At 42.3% G+C, this 18,798-nt stretch overlaps 1 protein-coding gene across 3 annotated transcripts in view; it reads left to right on the top strand.

Annotated features, from left to right (window-relative positions):
- The window catches only part of ANO10 (anoctamin 10), a 237,978-nt gene that overhangs the window by 46,816 nt on the left and 172,364 nt on the right, over positions 1–18,798 (top strand). For all 3 annotated transcript variants that reach the window (XM_090046446.1, XM_090046444.1, XM_090046445.1), the window contains 2 exons: positions 10,386–10,577; positions 12,846–12,974. In XM_090046446.1, coding sequence (XP_089902572.1) covers positions 10,386–10,577; positions 12,846–12,974 — 321 coding nt within the window. The remainder of the gene's footprint in view (positions 1–10,385; positions 10,578–12,845; positions 12,975–18,798) is intronic.

Genomic DNA, 18,798 nt, shown 5'->3' with positions numbered 1-18,798 from the left:
AAAATTTATATAAATGTTTTTTTGAATTTCTGACTCCCAAACTTAGTTATAATTCAGTGGACTATGGCCATCCGTTAACACCCTCAAACACTGCAGTACTTTGTGTGGACTGCCTTCTTTACCAGAAGAGGTCCAGCCACCTGGTGCAACAGGAAGGAAAATTAGCATGAGGGTGGAATAGTTGACACACATTCAGCAGTGTTAATTAGCTTGCGTGCATTGCCATACAAACATGGGTTTGTTGGCTCTAGTTCAGGTGGCAGTCCCCTTAGAGCAGCAATGCATGTTTAAAGGGAGTGCTGCTGGATATGGTGAAGGTACAGTCTAGAAATGCCCTCAGTGTATTTAAGGGCCTCAGTTTTACCTCTCATTTAATTTTGCATTCGGATTGTGGAAGTGCAGTATGACACTTGTGGTTTTCTAGTAATGAACTGTTAATGGGCATCAGAACATTTGCACAATTACATCTGTCACAAGGGGGAAGCATCTGCCTACCTTTAAACACTGATGTTTCTAGGAGGCTAGCATAGAACAGTAACATTGTAAAATTTCTAAGGACTTTCTACAAACTACACTCAGATAAAACAAGGTGATCCTCAGCCCCAAGTTCTGTGTCATACTTTATGTATTCATTATTAGGGTTTTTTTTAGGGAATATAAAATCATAGGTTTTTAGATGATCTTATATTGGATGATGTGCCAAACAGAGAAGACAGAACCAAACGTGTGTGGAGAGATGAAATCTGTTGGGAGCTGCTGGCAGTAAGAGAAACTAAATAATAATAATGAAGTAGAGTCTTTAATTTAGAGAGAGAAATCATTGGCACATATACACAAGCTTTCAGTTGCATCCATTGCCTTAAAGCGCATCATGTTACTTTAATAGTGTCCTTCACTTAGCTTTATGTTTCTATAAGGAGGATGTAGAAATGGGATTCATTTTGGTTTTAGCATGTTTGCAGCCATATTCTTTTGTAGCTCCAGCATCCAGTTGAAATGTGGTTATATAGAGCACATTTTACACAAGTCCCTAGATGGGGACAATACCATATTTACGCAAATATAAGATTATTTTGATTGTAAGACGATAATTAGACGATAATTAGATTCTGTTTTCTGGACATATCATCTAATTATTGGAGGTTTGCCTTGAATTTGTCCCCCTTTCACCTCTATAACAGGGGAAATAAATTTGGGGGGGGTCCATGACACATCTACAGTTAAACCATCATCATCTCTGTTACAGTAGCCATAACTGCACAACTGCATGCCCATTACTACCTCCTTTACTGTCAAAGTCACGCAGAAGACCACCTTAGCACCCTCTTCCTCACCTCTGCTCACCCTCTTCCTCACCCCAAATCCCACACCTGCTTTTCCCAGTCCTTTCAGTCATCATTGTCATAGTCATTGTCATCATTATTGTCCTCTCCTGTGGTCCCACCTCTGGACAGTCTCTGCTAGTCTTTTCTCTTCCATGTGTCCTCTGCTGTCTTCTCCTGATTGTCTTCCTGTCGTACACCTGCAGCTCACTTGCTTCCGTTCTGACACAGTCCTCAACTGGGAGGTTTGTGTGCCTTCACATAACCAAGTTCCTCGTCTTCCACAGGGTGCTCCTGAAGCAGGAAATGAAGTAGTCAAAGTGGGTAGTGGGGTCCCTTGCTGCTTGGTTAGGTGTCTGAACAGCACTGCCTCTGGTGAGGGTCTTAACCCCTGTCACCATCATGAGGAGTACAGTTACTGTCCGCCACCCTTCCCTGGTGTGCGGGCTGTTCCATAGGAGCTGGTCAGTTGTTTCCTCCTTCCACCAGCAGTTTGCCTGGAGCAGTTTGGTTGGCTTCTCTGCCCTTCGCTGTCTCAGTGCCTGCATGGGTAGTGTCTGGTGGGCTGTCTAGCAGTTCAAGTCCCTGTGCTCCTTCTCCAGGTCTTTGTGGAAGATTGGCTCCCACGTTGCTTGACAACTGTCATCAGGTAGGTCCACGGGTGGCAGTCTGTCTGTTGCTCTTACCACCTCCTTCATCATTCGATGTTTCTTCAGGGTTCATAGATTTCATAGACATTAGGGCTGGAAGGGACCTTGGAAGGTCATCGAGTCCAGCTCCCTGCCCCAGGGGCAGGAAGTCAGCAGGGGTCATAGGATCCCAGCAAGATAAACATCCAAAAGTCTCTTGAAGGTGTTCAAGGTGGGAGCTTGAACCACCTCCGGCGGCAGTCTGTTCCAAACCTTGGTGGCTCAGACAGTGAAGAAGTTCTTTCTTATGTCCAGCCTGAAACAGTCATGGAGGAGTTTCTGACCGTTCAACCTTGTCATCCCTTGGGGCTCTCTGGTGAACTGATGGTCCCCCAGATACTGGTGAGCACCCCGATAAACTTATAGGTGGTCACAAAGTCACCCGTGAGGCTGTGCTTTTCCAGCCTGAAGAGTCCCATGGCTCTCAGCCTCTCATCATAAGGTCTGTTTTCCTGATGTCTGATCATGCGCATGGCTCTCCTCTGGACTCTCTCCAGCTTTTCCACATCCTTTTTGAATTGTGGAGCCCAAAACTGGATGCAGTACTCCAGCTGCAGCCTCACCAAGGCCAAGTACAATGGGAGAACGGTGTCCTGGGATTTGCCAGCGTTTTGGTCACTTTACTAGCCACAACATCACATTGAAGGCTTGTGGTTCATCTTGTGGTCAGTCATGACCCCCCAAGTCTGTAGCGCTAGCCAGCATAGCGTTGCCGAGCCTATAAGTATGTTGCAGATTTTTCTTCCCAAGGTGGAGAACCTCACGTTTTTCATTGTTAAACACCATCAGGTTCTCATCTGCCCATTTCCTGAGCCTGTGAAGGTCAGCCTGGATCACCCCCTGCCCTCACGTGTAGACACTTTATCCCAAAGTTTGGTGGTGTTGGTGAACTTGGCCAGTCCACTTCTGATTCCAATGTCCACATCATTAATGAAGAAGTTGAATAGTATAGGTCCAAGGTCAGAGCCTTTAGGGACCCCATTGGTCACAGTGCACCACGATGATGGACTTCCATCAACCACCACCCTAGCCAATTCCCCAGCCAGCGGACTGTGGTGAGGCCGAGGCCGCAGTTAGCCAGTTTTGCTCAGAGGTGATCATGGGATACCAGATTGAAGGCTTTTTTAAAGTCAAGATATATCACATCAATCTCTTCTTCCTTGTCCAGGTGGTAGGTCACCTGGGTGGCTAGGGCCATGTGTAGTTCGTATTTTCTCTGGAAGAATTGCAGGACATGTACAACCTTGGCAGCTCCAAGGTCCAGGGCATGAGTTATGCAGTGTGTGCACCCACCAGTATCACAGACGATGCCTTGCAAAGTATCTTATAAAGCAGGCTGTTTTGGATTCTGTTCCAGTTGCCAGTATGCAGATCTGGCTCATGTACTTGGCCCCGAGGAACAGCAAGATATCTGACATTCCTTGGCTCCCAGTTGGTTTAGTTTTTTACAGCATGGTCCTTATAACCTTTTCCCAACTGGAGCTCCGGAAGACACAGTTTTTCGGATTTTATGGATGATTTGCTCTGACTAAAGGAAGACCAGCGTGGTGTACAGAAGCACTGGTAGCAACACTGCACTCATGAGTGCCATGTGTACCCCCACTGACAAGCGGTCTGTATTCCACAGTCCCAATCTCTGCTTGACTCTTGCCTTGGTCTTTTACCATGGCTTCTGTTTGTTCAGCTCCAGGTCAAACTCCACCCCATGGATCTTCACCCACAGGGCTTACAGGTCCCTGTGTTTTCCCCGTCCTAGGCAGGTACTCTTGCTCACTGCAACAGGGAGACTGGTTCCAACCCTGTTATAGTACTTACCCCCTGGGAGTCCAGGAGACAGGGTGCAGAGAGATTGTCATCAGGCATCTCTCAATCTGTAAAACCTGACACCTGTAAAGAGAAAGAAAAAAATGAGTGAAGTACAGAAACAGCTAAAAACTGCCAGCAACAAGCTTAATTACCTGGAAGGGGGTGGAGAAAAAGAAGCAGCCAGTCGTGGTTGCTGCAGTCTGCATGGAGGTGCAGAACTTTACCAGAATGTTGAGATTTGGCTGTGACACCATTTGGGCGAGAGTGGGAGTACTTACTTGTGACAGGTTGGTGAATTACCTTCTTAAATAGAAGGCAGCTTATGACCCAGCCATAGAAGACTGAAAGCTGGGAGAAAATTGATGAGAATTTCGCCTTAAAGCAGACTAAATAACAGTCAGTATATTTATGAGTGTCTTTAAAAATGACCTGTTAGGTTCTAAGTGAACTCATTGCAGCAGAAGCCAAACAAAGAAGTTGGACTACTAGCTGATAAGAAGTAAACCAGCTGGTTGGTCCTGGACAGGGTGAAACAGGAGACAGAGCCCTGCTACAGTCATTCAAGAAATAAGTAAACTGCCTTGGTGTATATGCCAGTGACCATTTTTGTTACGATTTCTATATATTTTTTCCCTTCAAGACGTGGCAGACAAGTCTTCAAAGAAAAGCCAGCAGCATATCTACCAGGGCAGCTAAAAGATTGAGAGACGCTGTGAATACCTGTCACACTCGAGTTGAGTTTGCCCCTGCTACCACTCTTTATACCTGGGTGTGTTTTAACACTCTTTCCACTGACCACTTATCACTGCACAGGATGTTGAGGTCATCCATGTAGACTAGGACCCTTGTCTCTGCCTCCATTTCCCTGGGGATCATCATTCAGCTGACCCTGGGATCTTGCCTGAGAACCACTAGCCCAGCAGTGATCATGCAGGTGAACAGGATTGGGGAGAGTGGGCTGCCCTGCTGGATGCCTGACTCCACTGTGATCGGGGCAGTCAAAAACCCATTCACCAGCACCCTGCTGATCACATTGGTATACAGTGACTCTATCCAGGTGATGATGTTTGGTGGGACCCCCATCTTCTTCAGTGTTGAACAGGAGCCAGTGGATCACTTGATCATAGACCTTCTCCAGGTCTAGGTTCAGCACAGCAGTGTTCAGGCCTCTCTCCTGTTGGTACCACAGCATGTCCCGAGTTGCAGAAGGACCCTGTGGATCTGTTGCCCTAGCACCATGTACAATGTGTCTTCGTGGATTATGGCACCAATAATAGACTTAAAACACTCGGCCAAGACTTTGGCCGTCAAAGTTTGGGAGCTTTATAGGTCTCTGGTTTTTCAAATTCTCCCTTGCCCCCTTCTCATAAATAAGGGTTATGAAGTTCTGATCCATCTTGGCCCCTAGGTGATCCCCCTGCAGCTGCTCCCTATACACATCCAGCAGGTCTGGGCCTACTTGGTCTGAGAAGATGACATAGTACTCCTTGGATGGCCTGTATGCCCCAGGAGTTTGACCATTCTTAAAACTGTGGAGTGTCTTGGTGATTTCCAGTAGTGTCCACATCTTCAGCAGCTTCTGCCCTTCATCCCTGCTGAGGACCTGGGAGGGCTCTTTCAGGTAGTCCTGCATGACCTCTGGGTCCTCTGGGCACGTCACATACAGCTTTTGGTAGAAGGCTGCTGCTGTCTCTAGCATCCCTTCATTTGGTTGATGCGTCCACTCCTGCTCTGTCTACTAAGCTGGTCATGGCCTCCCTTTTGGCTTTCTTTAACATTCTGAATCAAGTAGACCACTCCTTTTCCTCCACGCTAGGGGGCTAGTATCATGCCCCGATCTGAGCTTTCACCTTCTGCCTGGCCTCCCTTACATCCCAACCCCAAGCTGCATGCCTGTGTAGGCTCTGCAGCTTACAGTTTAGGTGCTCGTGGTGCCTCCTCAGGAACTAGATTCACCTTCTGCTGCGTAGGGGTGTGCGAAGCTTCGGTCACCAATTTGATTTGGAGAAGATTCAGCCTGAATCAGAGACCAAATCACCAAATCTGAATTGAATCCGGAGACTAGAAAAAACCTCCGAATCAATTTGGAACCTTTGAATCAATTTGGAAAAGCTTCAGAGATTTGGAATGCAGTCTTTCAGGGGAACAGGAACTGAGAAGAGGGAGAGGGAGAAGAGGGGGAAAGACTGACATCTGTAGCTGGCCAGTGACTGTGATCTTTCCCCAAGTCCCTTCCCAATCGCGGTGCTCTGGGGGAGGGCCATAGAAACAACATACAAGCCTCTGTCTTTAGCTTTTCTGTTCCTTTTGTAAGCTGCTTCTGCCTGAGCACTGGGAAGGTAGAAGCATACAGGCTGTTGCAGGCTACCATACCTGCTGTTTTCATCCTGCTGTGCCTTAACACACACACAGTCACACATGTCACAAGTTTTACTTGTCAGCACCTTGAGGTGCAGTTTCCCAGAAACCCCTGCACCTATCTCCTTGATACTTGACAGGCTTCATGCCCTCAGAAGGGGCTACCATCTCTACTGTTTTTATCTAAATCTGCCAAAAACTGACAAAGTTATAGGTATTTCAGTGATTCCCCATTATAGTCTATGGCTGAATCATCGAATCTCTCTGAATCCGCGCTGAATCTTCCAAAGCTGATTCAGCCGAATCGATTCGGGACAACGATCCGAATCTCTAAATCAAATCACTGTCCTCCGAATAGGCCAAATCTGAATCAAATGCTTCCCTATTCGAACAGGCCTACTTTGGGCTGTTGGAAAAAGGCCAACACTGGCCTGCCTTAACATTGGCCCAAAACTCTGCGTGGCTCCAGTACCCAGCTCTGAGGGTCCTCCACCCTGCATAGCACTGTCTGAATTCCCACTGATTTTTTTTGTCATCCAGAGGTGGTTACACACCTCTGCCCCTTTTGGACTGCCCCTCTCCCCATCTCTGCCATCCCTGTTAGGAGACAGTGGTCTAAGAAGCAGACGGGTGTGGATTCAGCTTTTGCTACTGTCCACTCCTTGCAGAGGAAAACGGAATCTCTGCACAACTTCATCTGCCCCATGAGGTCCACCAGCGTAAAGTTTTCCTTGGGCCTTTGGACTCCTTGCCTGCACCCACCAGGCTTTCGTCGTTTCATAGTTGGTAGGGTCAGAAGGGACCTGAGCAGATCATCAAGTCCGACCCACTGCCATGACAGGAAAAAGTACTGCGGTCAAACGACCTCATCAGGGTGTTCGTCTAGCCTCCTTGTAAAGACCCCCAGGGTAGGAGCCAGCAAGGAAGTTGGTTCCAGATCCTAGCCGCCCTGACAGTGAAGTAGCACCTCCTGATGTCTATTCCGAATCTACCCTCTGCCAGCTTGTGACAGTTATTTCTACTCACTCCTGGTAGTGCTCAGGGGAACAGGGACTCCCACAATGCCTGCTGGTCACAGGCAAGCTGCTTCAACAGCATGGAGGATTTGTCCAGGCCAGTCTTTTGGTCTCTGCTTATTCTGTCTTCCTCTGATACAGTTTACATCTTCTGTGATCACTGCTGGCCAGATATTGGGCATTGCCACAGCCATGTTCTCTAGGAAAGGACAGCTGGTTTTTCTTTGTTGGATGGGGAGTAAATATTAAGGTCAAATTTTTCTCCCTTTGTTTCAAAGGTGGCTTGTAGCAGCCTGCCTACAGTAATCTTTCTGTGCTGTAGAGGCCTCATTTTGTCTCATCCGCAGGCACGTGGATGCAGGGGTGCATCTATTGTAATGGGTGCGTGGGTTTTTTAAATGCGTTTTAAGGTGTGTCAAGGAAAGCTAATGTGGGATACACTCTCTCTCTCTCTCCCTCTCTGTGTGTGTGGGTGTATATGTGTGTATATGTATATAAAAAAAAAAAAAAATTTTTTTTTAAAAAAAAGTTCCCACTTTCCACAAGGACCTGCAGAAGGAACACAGAGACTTGAAATTGCAGGCAACCCACTGGGCACTCCCTGTGTGTGCATGGAAAAATAACAACACAGGGCAGAGAGGTGCACCTAACTGCCCAAGGCAGTCCTGCTGGTAGTAGCTGGAAATCATTGACCACCTCTTCTGGGACTGCCCACATGCATACAAAGAAAGTATGTGCACCCCTCCTGGTGGCAATGGGATTCAGAACCCTGACCAGAGAAGCAGTACTCTATGGGCGCTTGACCAAACAGCCAGGGACCCCCACAGCCCGCTTTGACCAGTTCATTTTGTGCTTCAGGTATGTCCTGTGGAAGGCCAGGAACCTGCTCATAAACAGGCACTCAGACCCCACAGTTGAGGACTGTATTAAAATGGGATTGAGTGAAATGGTCTGGTACTACAGGAAGACAGAAGAGGATGAAGGGAATGGGATGGTGGACTGCATACAGAAGAGAAGGGTCTGGCATAGACTTTTCAGAGGCAAGCCCTCCGAAGAGAATGAGGAGGAGGATAATGGTGAAGACAACAATGAATATGATGATGTGTGAAAGAACTGGACAAATGGGATGATTGAGGAGAGGGGAGGGAGGATGGAACTGAGGGAATCTTTGATTAAACTAATGTTTTCAAGGGAATGGTGATGGGTACGTGGGCATGCGAGTGCACAGTGCGAACTTTGTAAAAGGACTAAAATAGCTTAGTAGTTAAAGTGCATTTTTGGTCTGTCAAGTAAACCACAGCAGTCACGTGACAGGTTGTTAGCGGTACAGTTATATATAGTTGTTTAGGTATGTAGACATTGTTTCCTTTTCTCTTATTCCCTGTCTCATTCCCAATCTTCCTCATTTCCCTTCTTCTCTTGATATTTCTTTTCACCTTTGTCTTTGGCTGGAATCTTCCTGAAGTAATCTGTTCCCCCTTTTTCATAGTCTACTCCTTTCTGGAATTTCTTTGAAAACCTTGTTTGTTGAGTTCCCCTTCTAGTTTGGCTGCCTCCTGGGAGAGGGGTGAGGTGGGGTGGGTATGGTATGCTACTAGAGTACTCTACAGGAAGAAGAAATGATGACCATATTTTCTTCTGAGGCTGTGCTACACTGGAAATGACAATAAGAATAGGACAAGGGTATCAGTAGAGGGAGCAGAGAGGGAAGCAGCGCTGGGAGTAGCCTGCAGTAAAGGTGGGGGTAGGGTGCCTGTAGCACTTTGAGTGAGTGACAGCAGGGACAAACATGTGACTGTCACTCCAGTTGAGTGACGCTTGGCAAGTATCCTTAAACAGGAATGAATTAAAAGTCAGAGTGTATATAAAATTTTTCTATGGGTAAGAATCAGTATATTTAAAGGTTGGGTGGCTCCCCTGGGATGTAGTCTACAAATTAGCATAGCTGGATCTGATTAGCTATATGGGTTAATAGCGAGCTTGACTGAAGGATGCAGCTGAAGGCAGCCATCCTCTCATATTTATGTGCTGATTTTTGTGCCTGTAGGCTTCTACTGCCTCTTTGTGTTTCCTAGAAAAAATACATTAGATGCTAGGGAGCCCAGCCAGGCTGACAGCTAAACTGTCAGCAGAAAGAGGTTGAAAAGAACCATGCTACTGATTCAGAACCAAAATTGGTTTTCTTTCTTTTTTAATGTCTTTGCTACATTTACTTAAAATGCCATCTAAATTTATATTTTCCCTTATCATATATAACATTCTAAGCACGAGAAAGTGTTGCATAGTAAAAATAACTAAATTGGGATCCAGCTAATGCTTTTTCATGGGCAAGAAGCAAGCATGACAGTTCTTTTGTTAAGTAGACATTTTTTCACATAATGTTTTTATGGTATTTTTGACTCAGATTACATGATTTCTTTTTAAATAGTAATTTTTAATAATTCTTTTTAAAAGCAATGTATTAAGTATGAAATTTGCCATCATAAAATTATTGATTAAACATGTAAAGGTTGGTTTAAAGGTCAGATGTTGTGTGGTGAGAACACTTCTTGTATTTCTTCAATATTCTGTTCAATTGCCAGTGCTACTTCTGTCTTGTTATTTTGCTGTTTCAGCCTTTGTCCTCTCCAATGCATTGTGGGTTACTAATTTTGTTTGTTGATCTTGAAATGAAGTATCTTAAACCCACAAAAACCATAAATAAATCACGTTTATGAATCTATAATCTCCCAAACTGTTAGGGCTTTTCTTGTTATACCAGACTATCTTAAGGGTTTTGTGCTGGTTTAAATCATGGCGACAACATTTTCTTACTAGGTGGTTCTCTTTTAATTAGAATTTAACTGAGGTACTTAGAAGATTCAGAGTGTTTATAGGATTAGTTCATATGTTTTATATCAATAATAAATGTAGCTATCAGTAATATTGAAGAACGTTTGTTAGACTAAAGAGCAAATGTACCCCTAAAGAAGCAGATTTAGAATAATTAACTCCAAATTAGACTAGAGTTGATCTAAATACTAACTTGAATGGTAAGTACTTTTATTTTTTTCTCCTGCTGCTAATTCCAGAACATATCCCAAACTTCCTGTTTTGGGGTTAGAAAGCATTTGGCTTATGTGTTTTTAATACTGGTTTTCATCATATGTTGTGTAGAAATGGATAAAATGTTCTTATTTTGTCTCTTTTCACAGGGTACCTTTGATGATTACTTGGAGTTGTTCTTGCAGTTTGGCTATGTGAGCCTTTTTTCGTGTGTTTACCCATTAGCGGCTGTGTTTGCAGTGTTAAACAACATCACAGAGACTTATTCCGATGCCTTAAAAATGTGTAGAATCTTCAAACGTCCATTTTCAGAACCTACAGCAAATATTGGTGTCTGGCAGGTAACTATTTTTCACCTGGTTGTTTATTGCTGTGTGAATGACACTAGGAATTGATGCCCCTACCACCCCCCACATTGCATCTGCCTCTTGTGGCTAGGGGGCAGGCAGGAGATAAAGACTGCAAGAGGCAGAGATGGTGGTGAGGAGGCAGTGGCAGGGCAAGGGGCAGGGGTCAGGCTACTTGCCTCCCTACCATCTGGCCCTCCACTGCCTGCTCCCCTGTCACTGCTTTCCCTGCTGCAGTGGTGGGAAGGATGAATTTAAGACTACTCTCTAATAATTAGATTCTTTATATGGAAGATTATAACACATTTGTAAATTTTCCTTGCATAGAATCTAATTATTGAGGGGTCGTCTTAAATTCAGAGTCAACTTAGATTTGGATAAATAGGGTATACATGTACATTCAGTGGGGCAGAATTATAAGAGAAGCACTGCAATGTTAAATAACATAGAGGGGTGATGATGGACAACCGTAACATATATAAATGAAAGTGCGATAATATTTTAACACAGCTTATTTTTCTAAGCCAGGTCCATACTATGGACATTTGCTGGCTTAGCTATGTTGATCAGAGACGTGATTCTGAGTGACATAGCTCTGCTAACAAAGCACCTAGAGTAGATAAAATCATGCTAGTAAAATTGCATTTTCGCTGATATCGTTTGTTTTACTTGCGTTAGAGGTGGGAAGGGGCAAGACTGGGCTGGAAGAAACTGTTCTAAGAAAAATATGTGGATTTTTTTTCTTTATTTTCAGTTTATATGGTTCATTTTAACTAATAGTGCAAATGTGATAAAAATGTTACTCTGTGATAAAAATTAATATAGATTCTAGGGTTCAGTCATTTATTTTGTGTGAGTGAAAGGAATAAGGAATTAGCTGAAGAGTTTTCTGTGGAAAGGACATTTGAATTATTGTATCAGACAAGCAGAGTTAGTGCTTTGCTGTCAAGGTGAACATTGCTTCTGCTGATTCATCAGAGCAGTCATTACATTTCAATGTCAGTCTTTTTTACTCACAAGGAGATTTCTCATTTACAGGGTCAGCTTTTCAAAGGTAAGTGTTGTATAGCAGGCAATTATATCTGTGTACACATTATTTCTGTATGCTCTTCAGACCAGGAGCTTCTCAGAGCAAGATTCATCCTTTTTGAATGTATAGAATATATTAAAATACCTGTGGGTTATACCAGAAAATAAATTACAACATCACCCATCTCAACACCATGCAAGTCATGCACCTGTATATTCACACATGAGACCAGTAAGTCACCTGGCTGGTGTGTGCATGCAAATACCCAATTTTGTAGGTATTTGCGATTATGCATGCTTAACTGTATCTCATAATGTTCCAACAAAATTTGGCATCCAGAGCCAATTTAAAATTTTACTCTGCGTTGCCATGGTTGGCGACATTAGTTTTCTGTCATCTAGTAATGAACATTAAGTCAGTGTTTTGGCATAGAATGTTGACAGTATTCATTTTAGTATTATTGAACTCTGAAATACTCTAAATTAAAAATGTCCTTTGGTATTGTTTACTTTAAAAGTTATCTTGCTTTTGGAATGTGCTATACATCAGGGGTTGGCAACCTGTGTCTTGTGGCCCTCAGAACCACTGGATCTGGCCCACAACATGGGGGCTTTGGCTTTAGGCATCATGGAGACAAGGGCAGGCTGTAGCTAGGTTTTAGTGCCTGCCCATCTACATCTGACTCCAGGTGAGTCATTTCTGCTTGCAGCCAAAAAAAGTTGCCTTTAAATTCTGGGTCAGTTGAGGGTACTAGAGATATCATTCTGTTTACTTTTTTCTATTGGAGTTAATCCTGATTTTTTTTTTTTTTAGGAGACAATTTCATGTCTCACAAATTTAGCTGGTGGGATGAGTTTCAAGACCTGTTAAATTCTATCATATTATGACAAATAACCCTTGTGTTTTCCCCAGCAAAATATGCAGGGCAAAGGTTAAGCTTGCAGAATGTCAGTGATGGATCCTGTATTGGTATAAGCCTTGTTTTGGCTCTTACCCATTTTAGAGGATTTATGGACCTTGTTTATTCATTTTAGATGAGATGTTGATAGATTCTAGACAGAACCTCTTTAGTTCTTTATTTGCCAGAAATCAAAGTCTGAGAGAATGGGTAGTACATTATTTTTTAGCTTTGTTCAAAATCTGATGAAAGGGCAGAGGTTTTGTCTTAGGTCAGGGGACTCAGGAGGTAGACGTTGTTTGAAAATTATATATGTATTTTTGTTTTATTTCAGTTGGCTTTTGAAACCATGAGTGTAATATCTGTGGTTACTAATTGTGCACTGATTGGAATGTCTTCGCAAGTAAATGCCATTTTCCCAGAGTCAAAAACGGACCTCATTTTGATTGTGGTATTGGTGGAGGTAAGTTTTAAGCTTTAAATATCTGCATGGATTTAATAGCAAATGGCATTTACAACAGTGAAAGTTTTAGTATTTCACTTTGTCAGTAGATCTTTTTCTTCCATTTACGAGGAAGTAGAAATTCCAGGATTACAACTAGTGTTTTTTGGCATTGTAAATCATTGTAGTTTCATCTTTTGATGTTGTGCTGCTGCTTTACATATTTGCAAAGTATCATTTCCATAACCCTCTTTTAATCTAGCATACGTTCTAGAAAGATACCCAGTCCAGTGTCATTCAAGTAATAGTCTTCACTAGTGCTTCTCCTCCACCCGCCTTTTTGGAGCTAATAACCTTTCATTTCATTTCACTGTCACAGTTGGCAAAAATAAAATAATAATGTGGTAAAAATAAATAATAAAAAAATATTCTGATTACATAGTTTTTAGGAAATTGGTTTCCTTTTTATGGCCAAAACTTTTAGGTTGCTTTTGTGAATAGATTCAATTGGATAGTGGCAGAATGATGTTCTTTTTCTCTTTTTTGTAGTACCTACCATCTTGTGTGAATGAGTCTGAGTTTTCATTTAAAAACATGTTGGCATATTTAAGCATTACAAAATTTACAGTTGATTCAGCTCTTGGGGTTAACTGTTGAATCTGCATGCATTCTGTATAGTCAGACATTAGACAATTTCTGTTAAGAGCACTGGCAGCATTAAGTGTGAAGTCTATTGTTGACAGGTTAAATGTAAACAACAAAACTATTATGGTTGATCACTGTACACAAGTGGGAGATCATACTGTGAAATCTGCACAATCAGCTCTGACTGGAATCTCATGTTAGTGTCAAGTAGACAGTTAAGTTTCTAGGTAGGCATTTATTTTTGGAGTACACTTCAGGAGAGCACCACTACTAGCCTCTCAAAATTTAATTGATGTTTTATGCATTTTTAGAATAGGAGGCAGGACCTCATTGCATTTGCTCAGATATCTCTTGCACCACCACTTTAATAATATCTTTCACATAATCCTATGTTCTATAGAGCTAGATTATAGCAGAAAGAATGAATAAATGAAGGAGAAAGATTTGAAAGGAAATGATAAGTTGATATTGAGTTATTCCATATGCAGCAAGAGGCTGCTGAGGGAAGGGTGCCCATCTCAGAATCAGCAGAATGGCGTAAAGGGACAGATCCCAAGTTGATACTGTGTGAATAAAGAATGTGGAAAGAAAAAACAAATACAGTAAATGAGATGAGAAAGGTTCCTTCCTAAGGGAAGACAGCCATTCAGATAAAGAAAAATCACCATCTTAAATAGCAAAAGTTAGGACAGAATAAGCATCCTAGATGTCTGCTTTGTATAGATATACCAATCCATTGATACAAAAAGTAATTTGTACAGAATTAAAAAAATAGAGTTGGAAGGGATTTCAAAGGATCATCAAGACTTGGCTTAAGACACAACTTGTCTGAATCATTCCAGATAAATGTTTACCTCCTAGAGCCAAACAGCCCAGGGAGATTTTTTTTTTTGTTTTCAGAAAATTCATTTTTATATTTTAGTAGTATAACAAATACTCTTCAAATTGAACATACTTTGTTTACACAATAACATTTGACAGTATTCAGTGCTAAAATCAGAGTTGTACAAAGCCTTTTTAAGCATTCTGTACCAGGCCCCTATACATGTGTGCAAAAGAAAATAAAAAAATCCCTGTGAACTCTGTTGCTCCCTACTGTTTCTATGGGAACAACATTGTAACAGCAAAATCAGACTAAGTGCATTTAAAATAACCAGTGTTTCCAAAGTGTTAAATCAGTAGTTTTAAAGCAGCTGACCCACTTTCATCAATACAGCATCTGCTTCCATGGCAACCTGATTTGAACTAACAACTAGCAGCAGAGTTACTGAAACTCTTCTTTCACTTGTGGAGAGATGGTGAATGAATGCGGCAAGTTCAGTTTTCACACAAAGGAGTAAAAGTAAATGCCACCATTGCCTGATGCAGCTTAAGAATACTTACTGGCCATAGTAGTAATGAGGGGGGGGGTTCCTTTTTTTAAAAAAAATTGTTTTTAAGTTCATTGCCCAACTAATTTGTCTTCGCTTGTTAGAGAAATGTGCCCTTTTGACGGATTCTAGGAAGTTTCTAGAAAATGAATATCCATTGAGGCCAGTTGGCTACCTACTTTCTTATGGGTACAGGAACCTAAGGACATAAACGGGAGAAATCTTCAAATCTATTTGAGTTTTTTTGAACCAATTTCATAATATGCAAGGAACATCTGTAAAGAAGTTTGGCACAGGGTGTGCATGTATATACATGGGTCAGTATGGCTCTATGGTAAGTAATAGTGTCTTTTTTTTTTTTACTTTGAAAATTGGCAACATAGATCCTTATTCCTGGTAACAACTGCATCGTAATTCCTCTCTAAAATGTCAAAAGAGTAGTTGCAGGACTGCTCTTCCAAAAGATCTTCAGATCAAGGCCAGGGAGTTGGGCAAAATAGCATTTTATATACAACTTCAGTTGTAAGTCTTGAACAGTTTGTTAATGAGGATATTGTGAATGCAAGCTTTGAAATCTAATTTAGGTAATGCAAGCTTTGAAATCTAATTTAGGTCTAAATGAATGTGTCCTAATCTCCAGAAGTGAATCAATATGCACTATGTCTATAGCAGTTAAATGTAAGAAACCATTTTGGACAGGTTTTTGTGCACAGGTGGATTTATTGTTTGTTTTATTTCCATACATCATAAAATGTGTGGGCACTTTGGGATCAGTTTGGTTGTATTTAATGGTAAACTAAAAGTCCTTAAGGGCCCTTTTGATATCTATACTATGAATCTATACTGTCATTTCCAGGATATGAATGTGGTTTTGGGAAGAATATAAACAAATTAATGCTTTGTTTTAGATGAAAATTAAAGACCACTAATAATTTGGGAGGAAGGACACATGACTATAAAACATGATGTAAAGGATCAGGCATCTCACTATCTGGGCTTTTATGAGAGATAATATCACAACAATAGTTCCATAATAATGTAAGTAATAATAGGAGTCCTGAGAACTTTGCCAAAACCATCTTCAGTTTTCTGATGGAAGAGATTCACACCTTGAGCAGGAGAAAATACAGCAGTCCTTTCAGGAACGTTTTTTTCTCTAAGACAGGGAAAGATTCACTCTTTGATCTACAGTAAAAACTATGGGAATTTTTGCAGATTACTTTTAAGGTAGTGTCTATGTGACAGGGGGCCCAGTTAAGGCTGGCTCTCAGCATCAGCCTGCCCACCTGTCTAGGTAGGGCAGTCTGCCCAATCTCTCCTGCCATGACTTGCTGGTCCATAAACTGGTGTAAAATGTGGGAGGCCACCCATTTTATTTCCCTGATGCCAGGGGGCATTGTGCAAAGCTTTACACCATCCCTACACCATTTCCCATGCCTCACAGATGACATAAGTTGATTATAACTCCAGCCTGAAGCCGAGCCAATTCTGCCCCTTGCTGGGCCTTTCACATTCTACTCGCACATTCGCCCCCTCTGACAGGGTCACATTCACTTCATCTCACAGGGCTTCTTACATACTGCCCCTCAGTGGCCCATTCAACCCACCCTGCTCCTCCTGAGTGACCCCCTGGGCCATCAGGCTGACCTACTCTCATGCTGGCCCATGCACAGGCAGAGCTTTTGGGTCACTCGAGCAATCCCTACTCTGCAAAGCACTGACTTTATGCCCTACCCTGGGCAGAGCTCATCCTTTAACCCCTTGCCAGGCAACTTGCTTCTGTTGTCCTCATGTCGGGGTTGACCCATGTACTGCCCTTCAGGCTCCCCCTGCAACCCTACTCAGCACACCCCTCGTACAGCCCTTCAGGTCACCCTATGCAACCCTATTCTGTACCCACCCTACACCCGTTTAGCATCTCACAAAAGAAGGGAGTAGGTCATGTTTCACAGTGGGTGTCTCACAGCAGAATTCCTGGCTGTGCTTGGAGTCCACATAGGTGTGGGCCTCTGGTTATCTTTAATGGAAATAGAAGCTTTTTGTCCATCACAGCTCAATCAGTTTATGATTGGGACCATAAAAACTGTAACCAATTAGTAATGTAAAGCATACATTACCAGTCCTTGCTTTGTTCTGGTACTGTAGCAATTCACATAGAGGAAGCTTATTGTATTTTAGACAGGTGTATACCTAGGGATCTACCTACAATGTGTGTGTGTGTGGGGGGGGGGACTTGCCAGTTTTTGTGGATCATGGCATAAAGTTCTAATTCCATAGTCTTTTTGCAGTGACCTTACCTCTTGGTACTGATTGGCAGAGGCACCTTGGGGATGGGGACAGGTGGACAGGGAGGCAGCTGCCATGTTGGCTGCTGCCTGCCCTTGGCACTGATTGGCAAAGAGGTCCTGATAGGGGAAAGAGGCATGAGGGGGCAGCAGCCATCTCATCTGGTGCCCTTCATGCTGCCCTGCTAGCTGGCATCTTCTCTTCCTGGCAGTGAGGACCGCTGGCTCCCACTGGGGAACCAGCATTTTATTTTTATTCAATTTTTTTAGTTGTCAATTTTTGTGGACAAACCCGGATTTCACGGTTTCAACAAAAATGCTAATTAAGTAGGTCCCTACCTATACCCCACCTGTTTACAACAAACAGCTAATAGAATTATCCAGTCTCCATCTGCTTACATCAAAAGTAAAAATGCAGGAATACCAAAGTACATTCCATTTTAACTGCCATTTGTCAGAATTAAAATGAAAAACTTGAAAGTGTAAGACACAAATGTAGAGCTGGTACAGAAGATAATTGGGGACCTACTTAAATCACGATGAGACAGAAGGTTTACGTGAGCTGCTCAGAGCTGCTTCTGCAGGCATTTTGTGGTGACCCTGCCCCTTTGTGCTGATTGGCAGAGAGGCCCTGGCTGGGCGAGGCAGGAAGGACAAGGGGGAAGTTGTCATCTTGCCTGCTGCCCTTTGCTGCCCTGCCAGGTGGTGCCTTCCCCTTCTGACAATGAGGACTGCTGCCTTCCACTGGGGAGCCAGCATTTTAATTTTGTTGATTTTACGGACAGTCCCAGATTTCGTGGTTTCCATGAAATCTGTGAGACTGCAAATTAAGTAGGTCCATAAAAGATAATTATTTTAAATTCAATTCAAAGATAATTCTTAAAAATAATTTCTAGGATAAAGGTTATGCAAATTTAGCTGGACCCTTAACATAAGGGAACAAGTATCACAGGTGTTTGGTTTACAATTTAGCAAAAGGCCTTTTTCCTTGTTAACGTAACAGCTAAAATTAGGTACTTAAACATATTTTTAAGTAGCATAACCTAAAATATATGTCCAATTAGCCAATAGAATTGAAATCTATAATGGTAAACAGATATGCCAAATGTAGCTCATACAAAGATACAAGCGACAAGGACAGGAAAAAAATGGGAAATTAAGTAACTGAAAATTCTGTTAAACATAAGAAGTAAAGAAACGGAACACAATTCAGAACAATAATTAGTCCTATTCAGATCAATGATTCTTCATTTTTACCCTAGTATATTCCATTGATGTTAACAGAGTAGCACCAGTGTAAAGCTGGAGTAAGACAGTGATGAATAGGGCTAAAGTATTTTTTTGTTGCTTTTTCAAAAATCATAATAATCTCTTATATCTAGAGAAGGTACATGTTTTTCAGATTGCAAATATTCCTTTAAAAATATGAAGCCAGTGGTTTTCACATACAGTTTTGGAGTTACTTCTACATCTTCTAGTCAATTGAAATATAGGTTCTTTTTGTCAATTAATTATCTTACTCCGTCACCCAGGGGGAGTATTGTG

The sequence above is a fragment of the Crocodylus siamensis genome, chromosome 5 (assembly GCF_052110815.1).
Source record: "Crocodylus siamensis isolate JL-2025a chromosome 5, ASM5211081v1, whole genome shotgun sequence".
NCBI lineage: Eukaryota > Metazoa > Chordata > Crocodylia > Crocodylidae > Crocodylus > Crocodylus siamensis.
Note: the sequence above shows the minus strand (reverse complement) of the source record. Positions and strands in the feature narration are given on the sequence as shown.